This window comes from Ovis aries, chromosome 6 (assembly GCF_016772045.2).
Source record: "Ovis aries strain OAR_USU_Benz2616 breed Rambouillet chromosome 6, ARS-UI_Ramb_v3.0, whole genome shotgun sequence".
NCBI lineage: Eukaryota > Metazoa > Chordata > Mammalia > Artiodactyla > Bovidae > Ovis > Ovis aries.
Genome location: NC_056059.1, coordinates 19,340,867 through 19,362,861, shown reverse-complemented (window position 1 = coordinate 19,362,861; position 21,995 = coordinate 19,340,867). Strand labels below are relative to the sequence as shown.

Here is a 21,995-nt window from a genome sequence, read left to right as displayed (position 1 = left end):
AGAATTCCATAAAAACATGTACTTCTGCTTTATTGACTATGCCAATGCCTTTGACTGTGTGGACCACAACAAACTGTGGAAAATTTTTAAAGAGATGGGAATACCAGACCACCTGTCCTGCCTCTTGAGAAATCTGTATGCAGGTCAGGAAGCAACAGTTAGAATTGGACATGGAACAACAGACTGCTTCCAAATAGGAAAAGGAGAACGTCAAGGCTGTATATTGTCACTCTGCTTATTTAACTTCGATGCAGAGTACATCATGAGAAACGCTGGGCTGGATGAAGCACAAACGAATCAAGATTTACAGGAGAAATATCAATAACTTCAGATATGCAGATGACACCACCCATATGGCAGAAAGTGAAGAACTAAAGAGCCTCTTGATGAAAGTGAAAGAGGAGAGTGAAAAGTTTGGCTTAAAACTCAACATTAAAAGAAAACTAAGATCACGGCATTTGATCCCATCACTTCATGGCAAATAGATGGGGAAACAGTGGAAACAGTGACAGTCTTTATTTTTGGAAGGGTTCCAAAATCACTGCAGATGGTGACTACAGCCATAAAAGTAAAGATGCTTGCCAGGGTCCAGCCCCAGTGGATCCAGGGAATTCTAAGCAGGGATGGAGTTGGCATCCTAGGAAAAAACTTATTTAACTACAGATATAGAGAGAGATTAGAAACGGATAGTGTAGTAGGAAATATTGGTGGAGAAAAAGAGGCTGAATAACTTGGTTTACGTGGAAAACTAATAAAATCTCGAGACAAGAGGTCTGCACCATCTACGTTAGGCTGCCGGCGTCCACTTGAATAGCGGAGGGTGCCCCACCCTGGGCTCCCTCTCATGTGGATCTTAGAAGCCAGGGCAAGTAAGTAGACTTGGTGAGCCTCCGTGCTCCAGATGGGAATTCAGCCGGAAAAGGGGAGAAAACAATGACATGGGGGAACCCAGCATCAGTGCACGATTCAAGACTTTATTTTCAAAATCAGCTTATATACTCCAAGTTATACATAAAGAAATAATAGAATATGCAGAGTTATGCAGGGGCAGCAGTCCTGACCCTCATTGAGACCAGGCTTTCTTTTGCATACCTTCCCATATACAGAAGATCTCAGGTTGTTTACATTATCTTCTGGCCAAGAGGCCTGTTAACATTTTTATGACTCGCTTCCTAGATAAATGTCTATCAACCAGAAAACTCTTTTTCCTTAGAAGTGTTTTTTCTTTACTCTGCATCACCCTCAAAGTACTAAATAAAATTACATTCCTGTAGAACAAAGGTGCAGTGCGTTATAACAAAGAAAGTACTTAACTCAAAGATCTAATGTTGCTAATGCCAGGGCTACTATCTGTTTTTTCTATATACCAACTATATCTACAAATAAAAGATATGAAAATTTGGAAGCAAGTATTGGCTCAACAAATGAAACCTTTAATCAGTCCTATTCTAATGGTTCTGACTCCTCGGAAGCCCCTACATTCCTAGGGTGTTTTAAGCTTCCTGTGCCTCTTGCGGTGGTCGGGAGGCCGCAAGCAATCACGCATGCAGCTGTAAGAGTCCTGCAGGCAGGCTAGAAAGCCATCAGAGGGGTTTTTGGATTGAAACACTCTTATTATGCCCAGGAGATTTATTATCTAAAAGCTCTAAATTAAATTTTTCCAGAAAAAGGTGGTGGGGGGACAGCCCCCTGTTAATGTCAGAAGAGTAGGTGGAAAGCATAACACAGTAAAGCAGGCAGAGTCTGGTTTTTGGGGGGTGGATGCTCAGGAAATTCCAGGGGAACCCCTGAAGCCTGATCACGCACTTGCATTTTGTCAGGCTTCCTTCCTCATGACCTTTGCCATGGGTGGGATTCCTCACGCTGGCTCCCGGCAGATGCTTGCTCTTGGAAGAAAAGTTATGACCAACCTAGACAGCATATTAAAAAGTGGAGACATTACTTTGCCAATGAAGGTGCATCTAGTGAAAGCTATGTTTTTTCCAGTAGTCCTGTATGGATGTGAGAGTTGGACTATAAAGTAAGCTGAGTGCTAAAGAATTGATGCTTTTGAACCGTGGTGCTGGAGAAGACTCTTGAGAGTCCCTTGGACTGCAAGGAGATCCAACGAGTCCATCCTAAAGGAGATCAGTCCTGAATACTCATTGGAAGGACTGATGCTGAAGCTCAAACTCCAATACTCTGGCCACCTGATGCGAAGAACTGACTCATTGGAAAAGACCCTGATGCTGGGAAAGATTGAAGGCAGGAGGAGGAGGGGATGACAGAGGATGAGATGGTTGGATGGCATCACCAACTCAATGGACATGAATTTGAGTAAACTCTGGGAGTTGGCAATGGACATGGAGGGCTGGCATGCTGCAGTCCATGGGGTTGCAAAGAGACGAATGAGTGACTGAACTGAACTGAACTGAACTGAAGAATGAAGAAGTGTACTTTCTTGTTCTCATTTCAAAGTCCAGATATATTTTCAGAAGCAGGAACATACAGCAAGACAGAAATGATAAAAATTACTGTGGCTCCAATTTTGCCAAATACACATTACTCACCCTATTTATATGTAAATTGCATAACTACCATGATACATATAATCTAAGCATCACATCAATGCACAATATTCCCAACTATTCAAGCTACAGCAGTACTCAGTATTCAGAGCTCTGTGACCCACGGCAAATGGAAAGGAGCCAGAAATCACAATCTTTTCTGCAATAGGAGTCTGCATTTTAATGATGGAAGATTAATGAGCGCTTGCTTTAATTAGATTAGTTATTCAGCAGGAAACTCAGTTTGGGATCTCATTACAAAAATGCCCACCCTTGTCCTTGATGAATTGTAGCCTGTAGTTTTGTTGGAGGTACAGAAATCCACCTAAACAATTATCTTACAGACAGAACACTGAAGGCTATGATCTGGTGGGGGAGGAGAAAGACAGACTTCATATACAAACTAATAACATGCAGCTAAAAGTATGTGATTATTAACAGAATAATGAAAATGTTAGAAAAATTCTCCATTTCATCACACCTCTCCCACAACTATTCACTCACTGTTAATAATCTCTATGTTAAAAATATAAAATCTGTTTTCAAACTTAAATTTAAAAATAGTCTCAAATTTTCATATTATCTACACACCTGAGAAATAGGCCAACAAAACATAATAAAACAAATCAAGATTTCAAAAACCAAAAACAAATCTTCCTATTAACATTTTACCTTTGTTAAATCTTTCATTTTGCCCTTTCTCTGTGACAGAATAATAGTCACAGAAAATGGAATTTTTCCAGGTTAAGATATTTTTCCTTTCTCTTCACTCCTCTGTTGTTAACTTTAGGATTCTCGATAGAGACAGACTCTTGCCTAAAGGATGTTTGAAGATATGTGTAGTCATTTTTCAGAAATAACATGTACGCATTTTATTGTCACAATGATTAGGGGATATTAGCAGGCAATCAGTGGATAAGGGCTAGAGATGATTAGTATTTGTCATATACTGGACATGCTCATCTCACAAGGAATTGTCCTCATTCAACGTGACTTATGAATCTCTCACAAGACTAATCATATATATACAACTAATACTTTACCTTACTAGAATTAAAGCTTTTACAAGATGTTATACAAAAATAGTCCAGTAATTATAGGAGGGGGTCATAATAGAGAAGGAAGCATAAATAAAGATTTTGTGTCAAAATGATTATATCTACTAACTACTGTGAGCAAGAATCCCTTAGAAGAAATGAAGTAGCCCTCATAGTTAAAAAAAAAGAGTCTGTTGCTTCATTTGCTATTATTTTCTCCCATTCAGAAGGCTGTCTTTTCACCTTGCTTATATTTTCTTTTGTTGTGCAGAAGCTTTTAATTTTAATTAGATCCCATTTGTTTATTTTTGCTTTTATTTCCAGAATTCTGGGAGGTGGATCATAGAGGATCCTGCTGTGATTTATGTCTGAGAGAGTTTTGCCTATGTTCTCCTCTAGGAGTTTTGTAGTTTCTGGTCTTACATTTAGATCTTTAATCCATTTTGAGTTTATTTTTGTGTGCGGTGTTAGAAAGTGATCTAGTTTCATTCTTTTACAAGTGGTTGACCAGTTTTCCCAGCACCACTTGTTAAAGAGATTGTCTTTACTCCATTGTATATTCTTGCCTCCTTTGTCAAAGATAAGGTGTCCATATGTGTGTGGATTTATCTCTGGGCTTTCTATTTTGTTCCATTGATCTATATGTCTGTCTTTGTGCCAGCACCATACTGACAAACAACTAATCTCAAAAATATACAAGCAACTTATGCAGCTCAACTCCAGAAAAATAAATGACCCAATCAAAAAATGGGCCAAAGAACTAAATAGACATTTCTCCAAAGAAGACATATGGATGGCTAACAAACACATGAAAAGATGCTCAACATCACTCATTATTAGAGAAATGCAAATCAAAACCACAATGAGGTACCACTTCACACCAGTCAGAATGGCTGCGATCCAAAAATCTGCAAGCAATAAATGCTAGAGAGGGTGTGGAGAAAAGGGAACCCTCCTACACTGTTGGTGGGAATGCAAACTAGTACAGCCACTATGGAGAACAGTGTGGAGATTCCTTAAAAAATTGCAAATAGAACTACCTTATGACCCAGCAATCCCACAGCTGGGCATACACACCGAGGAAACCAGAATTGAAAGAGACACATGTACCCCAATGTTCATCGCAGCACTGTTTATAATAGCCAGGACATGGAAACAACCTAGATGTCCATCAGCAGATGAATGGATAAGAAAGCTGTGGTACATATACACAATGGAGTATTACTCAGCCGTTAAAAAGAATTCATTTGAAGCAGTTCTGATGAGATGGATGAAACTGGAGCAGATTATACAAAGTGAAGTAAGCCAGAAAGAAAAACACCAATACAGTATACTAACACATATATATGGAATTTAGAAAGATGGCAATGACGACCCTGTATGCAAGACAGGAAAAAAGACACAGCTGTGTATAACGGACTTTTGGACTCAGAGGTAGAGGGAGAGGGTGGGATGATTTGGGAGAATGGCATTCTATCATGTATACTACCATGTAAGAATTGAATCGCCAGTCTATGTCTGACGCAGGATACAGCATGCTTGAGGCTGGTGCATGGGGATGACCCACAGAGATGTTATGGGGAGGGAGGTGGGAGGGGGGGTTCATGTTTGGGAACACATGTAAGAATTAAAGATTTTAAAATTAAAAAAATAAAAAACTAAAAAAAAAAAAAAAGAGTCTGAAATGCAGTACTTGGGTGCAATCTCAAAAATGACAGAATGATCTCTGTTTGTTTCGAGGGCAAACCATTCAGTACCAGAGTAATCCAAGTCTATGCTCCAACCACTAATGCTGAAGAAATTGAATTTGAATGGTTCTATGAAGACCTACAAGACTTCCTAGAACTAACACCAAAAAAAGATGTCTTTTCATCATAGGGATGAGAATGGAAAAGTAGGAAGTCAAGAGATACCTGGAGTAACAGGCAAGCTTGGCCTTGGAGTACAAAAATGAAGCAGGGCAAAGGCTAATAGAGTTTTGCCAAGAGAATGCACTGTTCATAGCAAACACCCTCTTCCAACAACACAAGAGATGACTCTACACATGGACATCACCAGATGGTCAATACCAAAATCAGACTGATTATATTCTTTGCAGCCAAAGATGGAGAAACTGTATACAGTAAGCAAAAATAAGACTGGGAGCTGATTGTGGTTCTTATCATGAACTCCTTATTGCCAAGCTCAGACTTAAACTGAAGAAAGTAGGGAAAACCACTAGGTCATTCAGGTATGACCTACATCAAATTCCTTACAATTACACAGTTCTGAAGTGAAGTGAAAGTCACTCAGTCGTGTCCGACTCTTTGCGACCCCATGGACTGTACAGTCCATGTAATTCGAAGTGACAAATAGATTCAAGGGATTAGATCTGATAGACAGAGTGCCTGAAGAACTACGGATAGAGGTTCGTGACACTGTACAAGAGGCAGTGATCAAAACCATCCCCAAGAAAAAAAAATGCAATAGGCAAAATGATTGTCTGACAAGGCCTTACAAATAGCAGAGAAAAGAAGAGAAGCTAAAGGCAAAGGAGAAAAGGAAAGATACATGAATGAGAGTTCCAAAGAACAGCAAGGAGAGATAAGAAGGTCTTCCTCAGTGATCAATGCAAAGAAACAGCAGAAAACGATAGAACGGGAAAGACTAGAGATCTCTTCAAGAAAATTAGAGATATCAGGGGAATATTTCAGGCAAAGATGGGCACAATAAAGGACAGAAATGGTATGGACCTAACAGAAGCAGAAAATATCAAGAAGAGGTGGCAGGAATACACAGAACTATACAAAGAACATATTAATTACCAGATAACCATGATGGTATAATCACTCACCTAGAGCCAGACATCCTGGAATGTGAAGTCAAGTGGGTGTTAGAGAGCATCACTATGAACAAAGCTAGTGGAGGTGATGGAATTCCAGTTGAGCTATTTCAAATCCTAAAAGATGATGCTTTGAAAGTGCTACACTCAATATGCCAGCAAATTTGGAAAACTAATCAGTGAGCACAGGACTAGAAAAGGTCAGTTTTCATTCCAGTCCCAAAGAAAGGTAATGCCAAAGAATGTTCAAACTACTGCACAATTGCACCCATCTCACATGCTAGCGAAGTATTGCTCAAAATTCTCCACGCCAGGCTTCAACAATACATGAACCACGAACTTCCAGATGTTCCAGCTGGATTTAGAAAAGGAAGAGGAACCAGAGATCAAATTGCCAACATCTGCAGGATCACAGAAAGAGCAAGAGAGTTCCAGAAAAACATCTGCTTTATTGACTACGCTAAAGTCTTTGACTGTAGATAACAATAAACCGTGGAAAATTCTTCAAGAGATAGGAACACCAGACCACCTGACCTGCCTCATGAGAAGTCTGTATGCAGGTTAAGAAGCAAGAGTTAGAACTGGACATGGAAGAACGGACTGGTTCCAATTGGGAAAGAAGTATGTCATTACTGTATATTGTTACCCTGCTTATTTAACTTATATGTAGAGTACATCATGAGAAATGCTGGGCTGGATGAAGCACAAGCTGGAATCAAGATTGCTGGGAGAAATATCAATAACCTCAGATATGCAGATGACACTACCCATATGGCAGAAAGCAAAGAGGAGCTAAAGAGCCTGTTGATGAAAGTCAAAAAGGAGATTGAAAAAACTGGTCTAAAACTCAACATTCAAAAAACAAAGATCATGGCATCTGGTCGCATTACTTCATGGCAAATAGATGGGGAAACAAAGGGACAGACTTCATTTTCTTAGGCTCCAAAATCACTGCAGATGGTGACTGCAGCCATGAAATTAAAAGATGCTCGCTCCTTGGAAGAAAAGCTATAAGAAATCTAGACAGCATTATTAGAAGGCAGAGGCATTACTTTGCCAACAAAGGTCCGTCTAGTCAAAGCTATGGTTTTTACAGTAGTTATGTATGGATGTGAGAGTTGGACAATGAAGAAAGCTGAGCACCACAGAATTAATGCTTTTGAACTGTGTTGTTGGAGAAGACTCTTGAGAGTCCCTTGGACTGCAAGGAGATCAAGTCAGTCAATCCTGAAGGAAATCAGTTCTAAATATTCATTGGAAGGACTGATGCTGAAGCTCCAAAACATTCGCCACCTGATGTGAAGAACTGACTCATTAGAAAAGACCCTGATGCTGGAAAAGACTGAAGGCAGGAGGTGAAGGGGATGACTGAGGATGAGATGGTTGGATGGCATCACCGACGCAACTGACATGAGTCTGAGCAAGCTCCGGGAGTTGGTCAGGGAAGCCTAGCATGCTACAGTCCATGGGGGTCGCAAAGAGCTGGACACAACGGAGCGACTAAACTGAACTGAACTGATAAAAATTACTGAATTATTAAATAATGAAGATTCCCCTCTGTAGTGCAATCCACAGCATCTGGAGGAAGCATCTGGATCTTCTGGGTTATCTCTATGGGACTTGGCAATAAGGGAAATCAAGTGCATGCTTGTGTGCTAACTCGTTTCAATCCTGTCCAACTCTGCAAGGCAATGGAATTTTAGCCCACCAGGCTCCTCCGTCCATGGGAATCTCCAGGCAAGAATACTGGAGTGGGTTGCCATGCCCTTCTCCAGGGGATCTTCCAGACCCAGGGATGGAACCCACAGAAGTCTCCAGAGGCTCCTGCATTGTAGGCAGATTTTTTTTACCACTGAGCTACCAGGGGAGTCCCAGGGAAATCAAGAGAAATATGCCATTGCTCACATTGCTTGTTGTGCTGTGAGTGAGAATGCCCTTTATCACTGACAAAGGAGTCTTGAATTTTCTACCAGTATCCATGAAACAGTAAGAGGCTCATTTATTAGATTTAAGTAGGGTAAAATCAAATCCAAGATCTGAAAGGATCCCTGACCTGATTTCTATATATATATATAAAGAGCACATTTAATTTCCCCTCAAATGATGCAAAATCATTAGAAAACTTTCAAGTTGAAATCCTAATGACTCTTACCTTTTATGTATATCTAGACTTTTATTTCCACCATGCTATTAGCCTTTCCCAAATCAATATTATGCATATATATTTAACAGTCATTGTTTAATTAGATTTCAAACTTGTGAAGATCAGATGCATGCTAAAAGAGGGTTAGAGCAGTAATTGGTGCACAGTAAGCAGTTAAATTGTGTTTAAATTATTATTTTTAATAATACTGTTTTTTGCTTGCCTCTTCTCATATACTACATTCTTTCAGAGTTTAATTATTCTGATTAACCAAGGTAAACTATTTTCCATATGTGATTTTTAAATTCTACCTATGTTCAAGAATATATCTAAGGATTTTATCAGACTCTCTTTATAATTTCATACATAGTTTTGTATATTGCTCAGTTGTGTCCGACACTTTGTGGCCGCATGGGCTGTAGCTTGCCAGGCTCCTCTGTCCATGGGATTTCCCAGGCCATTCCCTCCTCCAGGGGATCTTCCCAAATCAGGGATCAAACCGACGTCTCTTACATCTCCTGCACTGGCAGGTGGATTCTTTACCACTAGTGCCACCTGTATAACTAAATTAATATAGTTTTCTGTTTTTATCACAAGTGGTCAGTGGTGCTTTCAAGGGAATTTTTTTGAAAAGAAATCCCTTTTTTAATGTCTACAGCTTAGTATTTTTCCCTCAGAAATCTAACACCACTACTAATTAGGCAATCAGTTCCTCTGTAATTTCTTTAATTCCAGCCATAAGATTTAATCTAGTATTGCTACGGTTTTTCCAGTGGTCATGAATGGATGCAAGGGTTGGACTGTGAAGAAAGCTGAGTGCAGAAGAATTGATGTTTCTGAACTGTGGTGTTGGAGAAGACTCTTGAGAGTCCCTTGGACTGCAAGGAGATCCAACCAGTCCATTCTAAAGGAGATCAGTCCTGGGTGTTCACTGGAGGGACTGATGCTAAAGCTGAAGCTCCAATACTTTGGCCACCTCATGCGAAGAGTTGACTCACTGGAAAAGACCCTGATGCTGGGAGGGATTGGGGGCAGGAGGAAAAGGAGCGACAGAGGATGAGATGGCTGGATGGCATGACCGACTCGATGGATGTGAGTTTTAGTGAACTCTGGGAGTTGGTGATGGACAGGGAGGCCTGGTGTGCTGCAATTCATGGGGTCGCAAAGAGTCGGACACGACTGAGCAACTGAACTGAACTGAACTGTCTTGTAATATATATCACATTTATAATGTGAAGAAGCAAGAAAGGTAGAGTTATATAAAAATAAATACTTAATATGATAATATATATCTATATTGGTTAATTTTTAAATAATTTTTCATCTCCATACATAATTGTAGGGTTTGATCTTATTTTGTTTGTTTTATAATATGTGTATATACTTTGGAGCTCTCACTGAATAAGCCATGTACTCCACTAAAAGGTATTTTTCCACAGGCCTAGAAGCAAATTCCACTGGATAGTAAGGATGGCTACTTTAGGCCTGATGATCATACCACAGAGTTACAGCACAACACACAGAGCAATGAACTAGAATTAGTACACATTTGTTTTGTCTTTGTTCTCCCCCTGAAAGATGAACCAGACAGAGGGTTGTCAATGATATGCTAAAATTTTATGTCCTGAGATTTAGTTTTATTACCTTCTCAAACACTAAATTTCTTATCTATTAAATGATGAAATTACTTGCTTCATACACCTTACATATTTGACTTGAGTATCAAATGAAATGCTTATGAAAGTAGTTTTAAACTTCAAATCACCCTGCAAGTATTTATACTGTTTAAGTGTTAACACTTTAACTGCATTTTTAGTGTTAATATAAACATTTTTCACTTTTAATCTTACCATAAACATACTGTTTTGTGGATATAAGCCTTAAAAGGAAAGGTATTTTTCGACTCTGAACAGAACTCAGTTCCCCATTTCAGTATGATCAGGAAACAAAGAAGGTTAAGATGGAATAATAAGATTCCTAACTCAAAAAGGACTTTTTTTTTTTTAGTTTTACAAAAACCTATGACATTGTACTCTGTCTTTTAAAAGAGGTTTGACTCCATGCCACAAGCTACATGTGAGTAATAGGCTAAGCTACACTCTGACTAACAAGAGTCAGCTCTGACTTTTGGTTTGATAAGGAACCTGAGAAGCTAATGAAGTAAGCCCAAATCTGGCAAAGCTTCCAAGTAATATCTCAAGCAAAACACAGAAGCAGCTATTAATACTTAACAATTCACTAAGTTCCAATTTCCTACTTCTTCAAAAACAAGCCTAAATATCATAAAATCCAAGTGAAAACTGCTGACAGCACAATTTAATACAATACTCCACTAACAGGTTTTTCAAACTAATTTGATAGTATCAAGAAAAACAAGATACTTCCCTTTACTAAGTGAAGACATGGAACATAGCCATATAAACTTTATCATACAAGTCTATAGTTAGTAGCAGAAACTTGTTTAGATAGATGGACTTCTTATGACAACAAAACTTTAAAAACAGTTTTATTCTGTTATGTTGCCAATTGCTGCTTTTTTTTTTTTTTTTTACATCATTTCTATTAATGCACCAGGTACTTACATCTGGAATAAATCCAATCTCATTGAGATGATTGCTTAGCTCTGGATCATGAAATGCAATCATCTGAGAGAACACAGTCAGATACTCTGAAATGACAATAAAGTTTAAAACAATCATTGTTTTCACATAGTACATCAAATAAAGACATGAAATCCACATAAATTAGTTTTATTTACACTTTGAATTAGATTTAGTTTCTCCACGAAGAAAACACACTTCATTAAATAATTTTCTATTTTGTTACTACTTCAATCACTTATGGCTAATTATTAAACAAGAAAAGCTTTTTGTTAAAAGCTATATCACAACTTATTTTCTACCTTTAGAGCTGTCAGTTCATTTCCTGAATCACAAATTATTCAAATGACGAATGACTTTTTCCCTATTACATTCAACAAATTATTTTCTCTAGTGATATTAAACCTGTTTCACATTTATCAGTTTTTCACTGTAAACAGATAACTTAAATAAGGAATAATACTGTCATATATAGAATAATTACACCTCAAATTTATTTACATATACAGATATAGAAATTTGTTTCAGTAAAGTGAAGATGCAGGACATATCCCAAAGGGGAACTTCTGGATTTAACTTTTAACTTCATTTTTTCTCTTTCCAGTTAGGGATGGTATGTTTATCGTCCCAATTTACCTAGAAGCCAAAGGTAGGCTATATCAACAATCATACGCATTCAACTTAATGTTGATGAAAGCATATTAACTTTTATTAATAAAATGGAGAAAGAATGACAACCCACTCTAGTATTTTTTCCTGGAGAATCCCATAGACAGGGGAACCTGGCAGGCCATGGACCATATGGTCTCAGAGAGTCAGACACGGCAGAAGCGACTAAGCATGCACGCACACTTCATTTTAAACCAGAAAGTCACACCTCAGGCAATTCTCCACAGCTATGCTCCAGTTTATTAAATGTCTTTCTTATTTGAGCCTGATAGAAGATAATTACTATGGTGAATTACATGGCTAATTAAAAATCTACTGAAGAAACCTAACCCATCATGAAAACACTTTCCTTGTGTTCAACCAAACACTGATGGCTGGATTTATATATGTATTATAACTGCACACATGTTGCTGTTGTTCAGTCACCAAGTTGTGTCCAACTCTTCGTGACCCCGTGAACTACAGCATGCTAGGCTTCCCTGTCCCTCACCATCTCCCGGAGTTTGCTCAAATTCATGTCCAAAAAAAAAAAAACCACACACACATACACACAAACGTGTATATATAATACACACAAAAATAGGTAGATATAATTATTTTGCATATTAAATACCATATATTATTTCATATATGTGAAATACACTACAAGGCTGGCATAAGTTTTAGTTGCTCAGGATAGGCTTTAGAATGAGATACAGTATGCTTGTTATATTCAGAAAAATTTCTTTGAAGGAAAAGATACGGCAGAACTGATGATACCAGCACTGTCATATCAGCACTATGTCAAATTTCAAGTTATTTAAAAAACGCATTTAATGGTTCCTTAGGACAAACGAAACAAATTGAAATGCATATGTCTTTTGATTTGTAAACTAAGAGAATTTAAGAGAAGCTACTGAAAAACAAACTAGTAATAAAATTAAAACAATAGATTCCATGGATTTACTACTGAATCTTTTAAATGTTCATAAAACACTCTAATTTTGGTTTATAATAATGAAAATTCCCATCAAGAGATAAAATATCTCCCAAAATAGTATTTTCTGATAGGTGACCTATGTAGGTGTACGTGTGTGTGTTCAGTCATTCAGTTGCATCTGAATCTTTGTGACCCCACGAACAGCCTGTAAGGCTCCTTTGTCCATGGAATTTTCCAGGCAAGAATACTGTAGTAGATTGCCATTTCCTACTCCATGGGATCTTCCTGACCTAAGGAATGTCTCCTGATACTCCTGCAATGGCAGACAGATTATTTAACACTGCACCATCCGGGGTAAATGTCATAAAAAAAAATCAAGATATTTATGAAATTTCCACTTAAATTTCGAGTGAGGTTTAACGGTGTTCTTTTCCATACAATCATGTCTCATATAAATTTTCTGTTTTAATGAAGCTTTGTATTTTAAAAAATTTTTGCAATGAGATATAAAATGAATACTCTTTCTCCCTTCTAATAAGATCATATTAAAATTCTTATTCCTCTCCTACAGCATAGCTTTTTTATTACATACTTTGAAAATTTTATTATTATTAGTCACATTACATTTTTATTAATTCCTAGTAGGCTTGATCCACAGCAAAGCTTTTTGTAATCAATGTTAATTGTGACAGAGACAAACAGCTAGACTTTTATTTTCTTAAACTGGCATACTTGAATTTGAACCAAACTCAGATTAGATATTAAACAATTATTAGAAAACACCATAATTTTTTGTGGACTTGGAGAAAATATTAAACTTAATTATTTCTTCATGAGTTTTAGTGATAAACTGTCACCATATTTTGTTGGGTCAAAACCATAAATTTAACTGAGTTTTGATCACTTTTGATATAATAACTTTCCCTATAAAAAGGCAAAGAAACATTTCCTTACCTTGTATTACATGTGAGTTGTCTTTCAAGAAGAAATTGTACAGGTATTTGGGGATAAAAGCAGACATACAGGCATAAGCCAGAGCTAAAAAAGAGTATGGCAAATATAACAAATTAGTTAATGAGGTAAAGGATCAGCAGTCATTCACTCACTCAGCACGCATTCCTTGAATCTATTTTTAAATAAGAATTACTTAATAACTGATGGAAGCACAAAATTATATGGGGAAAAACCCTACAGAAAATATTGTACACAACGAGAGATAACCACTCCAGTAACTTTTCGATTTCAAACTACTATAGCAGCAGCAAAAAGAAAAAACCACCACCACCACAAAACCAAAAAAAAAAAAATATATATATATATATATATATGTACTGCAGAAATCGTTATCCTATAAAATAAAAATCTTTATTATCAGAACTTTATGCATTTTAAAATCCCTAAACATAATAATCATTATTGTGCTACATAAACTAAAATATCCGTAATTTTTACTGATGCAGAGTCTGAGAACATTGGATTTAAAAACACTAGTAATAATTGTTCTTTCAAATATAGATCAAATATAGATGCCATTCTTAAATCAATATGTATCATAATGAACTATGCTTAACTAAACACAGCAAGGCCTCTTGTCTAGATTAAAAAGTAATGCTAGAGAACAGGCATTTTTAAAAAGCATTCAAATAGTGAAGTTTTAGTTCTCTGGGATTATGCTACCAGTACTCAATTCCAGGAATGCATGCAAATTCTGATATGAAACAGAATTTGAAGAGATGGAGATTCTGAGATTAAGGTTTCTAATGATTCATGCTACAGGATATTCATAATAAATATTTAAATATTTATCTAAAGACCTACTATAAAAAAGGAATTATATCAGGGGACAGAAAAAAAAAAACAAAAACCCTTGTCATTAAAAAAAAATCCACTAACCAAAAGAAGGGTTACTGTACTAGTATATTGTTGTCCAGTTGCCAAGTTGCGTCCTACTCCTTGTGACACCATGGAATGAAGCATGCCAGGCTTCCCTGTCCTTCACTATATATTTATATTAGTATATAAATAACTGTGATATGAAACATACAGAAGACAAATTTCTGGAAATACAAATCGCAAGAGGGTAAGAAAAGTCTTCATTAAGGAAGGAGTGGTTTAAAAAAAAGGAAGTAGTAGTTGAAATAAAAGACTCTGGAGGATGCAAGACCAATACGGTTTTCCTTACAAATCATTTACAAAGTATATATAAATGAAAAGTAGTCTCTAAAAAAGCCTTCTTTGGAGGAAAGAATTTTCTCCAAAGTTTCATAAAAATGGTCACCAAAGTAGATGAATGCATTTAGAATAATCCATCAGGTTCTCTCTAAATCTCTGCTGCTGCTGCTGCTGCTGCGTCGCTTCAGTCATGTCCGACTCTGTGCGACTGCATAGACGGCAGCCCACCAGGCTCCCCCGTCCCTGGGATTCTCCAGGCAAGAATACTGGAGTGGGTTGCCATTTCCTTCCCCAATGCATGAAAGTGAAAAGTGAAAGTGAAGTCGCTCAGTCTTGTCGGACTCTTTGTGACCCCATGGACCGCAGCCTACCAGGCTCCTCCGTCCATGGGATTTTTCCAGGCAAGAGTACTGGAGTGGGGTGCCATTGCCTTCTCTGCTCTCAATCTTTAGCTACAGCTAAAAACCTCCAGAAATAAATTAATCCTTCACATCCTCTAAAATGAATCACAACAGATTATTTCACAGAAATTTATAGGCTGTACTAGGAAGAGAGCAAGCTTTCATGTTTGAATAAAATATTTTAGAACAACAAACACAATAATTATTTAAATGATAAATAGGCTTACCTTCATTATTGAAATTTAAATATAGAAATGGAGCACAAAGTGAGTCAAGACCTGATGGAGAAAGATTGGGGAAAAAATGAAAATAAACGTAATCCAGCAGAATTGTAGATACATACCTTATTCAGATCTCTGCATTACTTTCATATAGATTCAATATTATATATATGATCCATTCAGAAATATGTTATGGATTATTGTGAGGAGCAACTGATGGTAACTAGCATATAGTAAATATCTAATATAAATCAACCATTATTATTATTAAGGTTATATACACTGAAGAGAGAAACATAGTAACAGAAAAAAGTACAAATGATAGAAGGGATGAATACAGTCCCCGTCTGTGTGATCTTGGTAATCACTTAACTCCAAAGAGGTTTCCTTGTCAAGGAGATGAAAAGTTTTCTTACATGTTTCTCTTCTTACCTGTTTATTAGATGAAAATAAAATTCTTTAAAAAACTGTGAAGTAAAATATATACATGATATTTCTTTTAATGATAATAATGCTATTCACACATTGTCATGTTAAAAGAATGTATATAAATTTATCTATAACTGTTAGGGAGACATGGAATGCTAAAATGAATAGAGATAGAAAAAAACAATAGCTTTATTTTCAAGTTTGGCCAGAAATAGACATAGAATTGAAATATAAAGATTACTATTCATAACAATGAATTAAAAAATAACACTAGGTAGACTGGATTTCTCACTCATGAATTTATCAATGACAGCTAAAAGAGTAATGAGAAAAGGTAAAAATCAAGGAGATGGAGCATTACAGATATTTTTTAAAAAGAGAAAAAATGAGAATTTCAGGGTGATATATATTCCCCTATTTCTAATAACCTAATAATATCCTAATCTGTTAAGCAAAAGCTGTAAATCATTAAATGTCAAGAATATAAACCATCCCCAAATTATCTACAGTACAAAATTATTTTATTATTTGCATCAAGGATTAAAAATGTATTCACAAAGACTACACTAGTATGAAATATTCTTTATACTTTGCTAATCAACATGATGACAAGTTGTCTCATTAAATGTCATGCATTTAAATGATATTCACTAGACATTTAGACAAAGTTTAAAAAAAAAGTTCTCATATAAACATCTCAAAAAATGGAGCATAGCTTAGTATTAACTTTTCTTAAAGCCAAAGATAATTTGATAGTTTGTTTTGAGTTTAAAAATTATCAGTCATGCAACATGTTCCTAACACTTCAAAAAGTCTTAGTAATTGGAGGAAAAAGTTACCTTGCCAATACACAAGATCAGGATGGGACACGACCCAGGCTTTTAAGACACGCCGAAATTTTGCATGACCTTCTGGTGAGGATAACAGCTCATCATACTGATGACAACGAGGAATATCCACTTCAATCTGTAAAACAGCAAAACAATACGGTAGAACTATAATAGACAGATCACCAATAAATCCCAAAAGAAGGAAGAGGAGAAATTGTATTATGAATTCAAGAATAGGCCGCCTACATAATACTGGTGTTTTGAAATGTTTGAACTTTATACTAATCCTCCAGGAACACTAAAAAGTTTTAAGTATACTTAAATAAGAAAAGCAGGTCATTTCTTTTGAAAAAGGATGTATTAATTTAGTTTTCAAAAAATCTTACTTTACAATCTGGTCCAAATAAAGCACAAATTCTTCAGACAAAAAAGGTACACACTAGGAAAAGTTATTTGGCTTAAACGCTTTAAAGAAAAAGTTCTGACTCACTAATGAGTTTTTAGACTATATCTGAGAGAGGTAAGACTTTAGTTCAGTTCAGTTCCGTCGCTCAGTCATGTCTGACTCTTTGCGACCCCATCACCGTCTCCCAGAGTTCACTCAAACTCATGCCCATTGAGTTGGTGATGCCATCCAGCCATCTCATCCTCGGTCGTCCCCTTCTCCTCCTGTCCCCAATCTCTCCCAGCATCAGAGTCTTTTCCAATGAGTCAACCCTTCGCATGAGGTGGCGAAAGTATTGGAGCTTCAGCTTTAGCATCAGTCCCTCCAATGAACATCCAGGACTGTCTCCTTTAGGATGGACTGGTTGGATCTCCTTACAGTCTAACGGACTCTCAAGAGTTTTCTCCAACACCACAGTTCAAAAGCATCAATTCTTTGGCACTCAGCTTTCTTCACAGTCCAACTCTCACATCCATACATGACTACTGGAAAGACCATAGCCTTGACTAGATGGACCTTTGTTGGCAAAGTAATGTCTCTGCTTTTGAATATGCTATCTAGGTCGGTCATAACTTTCCTTCCAAGGAGTAAGTGTCCCTTAATTTCATGGCTGCAGTCGCCATCTGCAGTGATTTTGGAGCCCCCAAAAATAAAGTCTGACACTGTTTCCATTGTTTCCCCATCTATTTGCCATGAAGTGATGGGACCAGATGCCATGATCTTCGTTTTCTGAATGTTGAGCTTTAAGCCAACTTTTTCACTCTCCACTTTCACTTTCATTAAGAGGCTTTTGAGTTCCTCTTCACTTTCTGCCATAAGGGTGGTGTCATCTGCATATCTGAGGTTTTTGATATTTCTCCCGGCAATCTTGACTCCAGCTTGTGCTTCTTCCAGCCCAGTGTTTCTCATGATGTACTCTGCATAGAAGTTAAGTTAAATAAGCAGGGTGACAATATACAGCCTTGACATATTCCTTTTCCTATTTGGAGCCAGTCTGTTGTTCCATGTCCAGTTCTAACTGTTGCGTCCTGACCTGCATATAGGTTTCTCAAGAGGCAGGTCAGGTGATCTGGTCTTCCCATCTCTTTCAGAATTTTCCATAGTTTATTATGATCCACACAGTCAAAGGCTTTGGCATAGTCAATAAGACAGAAATAGATGTTTTTCTGGAACTCTCTTGCTTTTTTGATGATCCAGAGGATGTTGGCAATTTGATCTCTGGTTCCTCTGCCTTTCCTAAAACCAGCTTGAACATCTCCTTATTGCTAAATTCAGACTTAAAGAAAGTAGGGAAAACCACTAGACCATTCAGGTATGACCTAAATCAAGTCCCTTATGATTATACAGTGGAAGTGAGAAATAGATTTAAGGGACTAGATCTGATAGACAGAGTGCCTGATGAACTATGGACAGAGGTAAGACTTGTGCTTCTCTAATATCATATGCATATAATGGCTGCTGAGTATTCGTGATGAAAGGAAGAAAATTCCTCATGCCTCTCTAAAATTGAAAGATTTGGCAAACTTATCTAGGTTGTTTAAGATAATCTATATCATACCTGTCTATCTGTAGGAATTGGAGTGTCTTTATCAATTGCATCATACTTGGCATGAATAGCCCCCTGAATTAAAAAAAAAAAAGAGAAGATAAATTACTTCTTTATACCCTTAATAAATTAAAAATTTAGGCAAAATCTACTTAAAAACATCTGTCTTTGAAAGCACACTCAATTATAGACAGGCACACTCAAGCTCAAAGTATAACCTTAGAAAACTTTTCTACATTTTGACAGTTTGTGATAAAAGTCTGAAACAATTTACCATTTTGCTGAGGCAGATGTTTGAATCATACATACTGTAAGACATACATGTTGAATGAGTCATATGGCTAATGAATATGCTGAGCCAATCTCCCAGCCTCCACAATGACACAAAATGCAGCTTTCCTGTTCTTTATTCACTGTATCTCATGCATAGCAAACTTCAAGGAGAAAATTTTTTTTAATTCAGGGGAAGGGTGGTAGGGTTCATCCCACAAGAAATATTCCTGATAAAAGTTGGTAATGAAAGCAAAAATAAAATGAAACTGTTTTCAGGAATGGTAGTTCAGCACAAGGAAGCAGAACTTTGGGATGAATCAGAGTGGAATATCATATAGTTATAAGATCATTAAGAGCCTAGAGGAATCATTTACATTTTTCAGTTATACCATTATAGAAAGAACAATTGAATAAACCACTTAAAATTTTGGTCATGTTCTATAGGACCAAGCACAGAACAATTCTTATTGGTCTGGTACCTTAATGGTAGAGAAAGAGCCAGGAATTTGGGGTTCAAATTTTGACTTTATGTGCTGCATCAACTTCTCTGGCACATCTATTTAATGAAAGACTTAGACCTTGGAGTCCTTTTGAACTTTTGAACATTGTATGCTTAAAGTTATTTTATATGCTTAAAGTATTACAATTCTAACTACTGATGTATGGAATAGAACATTAGACATTCTTATAAAAGAAGCAACCAAACTCAAAAATGTTCAGAGATTCTCACCAAAGGAATAAAAAAATGAAGAAAGGAAATCTTTCAATAGAGAGTGAAAAGGATTAAAAATATTTGAGAAAATTCACACGCAAAAAATAGATGATGGACGTCCGTAAGATATCTATAATAGAACAGATGAAGGTAAGATGTCAAGGAAATTGACAGAAAAGGGAACAATCTGGTAGCATTTGGCTCATTATTATGACTGCTGTTCTCTATTATCACTGCAAGTCACCCTAATAATTTTGTGACACCTTTCCTTTCCTCACTGCCACAGATAGGGTATTGTACAAGATAAAGTTTCTATTTCTCTTAGCAGTGTGCTTCTGACAAGACAGATGTGTCAAAGGCACTAAATTTTGTTAATGATTTCTGACAAGGTTCAAATTAGAGTGGAAGACTTCTCCAAACTTAGAACTACTTATAAATAGGCAAACTTATTCCTAGAGGAACATACTTTATATGCAGGACTATAGACTTATAAAATGATGCATACATATTCTTAAAATATTCTGATTTTAAAATTAATAATCAAGGTAATTTGAGTTCATTAAATACAGTATTAGGATAAAAAACCTTTCAATTATATTTTTCTACTCTATCTAGTCTATTCCTCTATTCTTTTCACTTAAAGTTGCCAAAGATTCTTAATGCTCATATTTTACTACATAATTTTCTAAAAACTTGAAAAGTATACATTCAGAAGGCACTGTCATTCTTTTTTCCTAGTACTATTAATCAGCTTCCAACCTTCTCTTTTCTCTTTTACCTCAACTCCCAGAAGAGCAGCCCAGGTTAAACCTCTCATAAGAGGAGGAATGTCGACTCTTGCTTCTTTCCAGATTTGATTTTTTTTATATGGATAAGCCTATAGATAAAAAAAAAAAATGAAAAATACCTCAAATTACCAGTGCCATCTCTTTAGTCTAGCCAGTTCTCAATACACCAGTGAAAAAGTTGAAGGTGAATTTTAATGTTTCTAAGTACCTGAAATTACTTTGGTGTTATTAATACATAAAAGTTAACAGTGAAATAGTTCTCTATCTTCTGTAAATCTCGTATTACACAATCAATGAGAGGAGTTGATTCTACTGCTTTTAGTCATCCCTCTCTATCTTGTGCTCTGTGAGTATGAAGAAAAAGACTCATTCTGAGAATAATACCAGTTTCATACAGGTAAAGTGATATAAGTAAGGCTCTTTCTAAAACAGCTGATGATACAGAAAGTATTAAATAAATATGTTATTATTACAGTTTCTCCTACATCTTTGCATATTAATTTGCCTAGCAGTAAATTTGTATGCCATGAGAAATTTCTAGAAGAGAAATATTAGGATAAAGGGTATGGATGCTGTAAATGCTCTTGATATATACCTTCAATTGTTTTACAAAATGTTTCTATCAACTTACACTTATTCCAAAAGAATGAGAGCTCCAATCTTAATATATCTTAATTACTCTGCTAATTTGGTATGCAAGAAAAGGCTATTTTACTTTTTTACATTTCTATTAATAGAAAGGATACATTCTCTAACAGATTTACTGACTAGCTGTATTTCTATTGTGTTCTTTATCTATTTCCCTGTTTAGATAATAGTGCTTTTTTCTTTTGGTTTTTAGGTGTTCTTTAAATAGTAAGGATACTAATATCTAATATGTTATGCATAGATTCCTGCATCTTATTTACTTTCTAATTTTATATACTATGAACAGGTATCACTTAAAATTAATCAGAAAATATAAGTTATAAGAATTAGTCTTCTCATGACATCAAGAATTATGAATGAATAAAAGATAAGGACTATATAGGGGCACTTACAACACTACACTTTAGAATCTCTACCTTTAGCAGCCTGTCGAAGAGAATGATTCTGTTTAGTTGATACTCTGTGTCCCTCTCTCGGATGATTAAAGGGAGAGTGGCAGCTGCAGATAGCTCATTATTGCTGTTTGAATGAGGTAAATTAGACTGACTGTAAAAGAGAAACAAAAGCAGAAAAACTGACAAAAGTACAAAAATGTTAAAAATTAAAATACCATATTTTTGTGTTCTTTTTAGGAAAAACTTTCCAAAGAAAATGTACAAGCTTCTCACCAGAATAACATAAACAGATAGGAAAAATAAATGTAAAAGGAGATGAAATACTCACTCATCTTCAAGTAGTGGGTAAAATGCTTCTCCACCAACATCTTTTAATCTCTGTGAATTAAGAAAGAAAATA

The 21,995-nt window shown here is 36.2% G+C and overlaps 1 protein-coding gene across 2 annotated transcripts in view; it reads right to left on the bottom strand.

Annotated features, from left to right (window-relative positions):
• TBCK (TBC1 domain containing kinase) overlaps window positions 1-21,995 on the bottom strand; it is a 216,323-nt gene that overhangs the window by 118,483 nt on the left and 75,845 nt on the right. For both annotated transcript variants that reach the window (XR_009601134.1, XM_027971381.3), the window contains exons 13-20: window positions 21,924-21,973; window positions 21,617-21,746; window positions 20,543-20,641; window positions 18,792-18,854; window positions 16,798-16,924; window positions 15,536-15,586; window positions 13,690-13,773; window positions 11,130-11,215 (exon numbers count right to left, since the gene is read on the bottom strand). Coding sequence is in view for 1 of the 2 variants with exons in the window: in XM_027971381.3 (XP_027827182.2) it covers window positions 11,130-11,215; window positions 13,690-13,773; window positions 15,536-15,586; window positions 16,798-16,924; window positions 18,792-18,854; window positions 20,543-20,641; window positions 21,617-21,746; window positions 21,924-21,973 (690 nt within the window). In the remaining variant the exon portion in view is untranslated. The remainder of the gene's footprint in view (window positions 1-11,129; window positions 11,216-13,689; window positions 13,774-15,535; window positions 15,587-16,797; window positions 16,925-18,791; window positions 18,855-20,542; window positions 20,642-21,616; window positions 21,747-21,923; window positions 21,974-21,995) is intronic.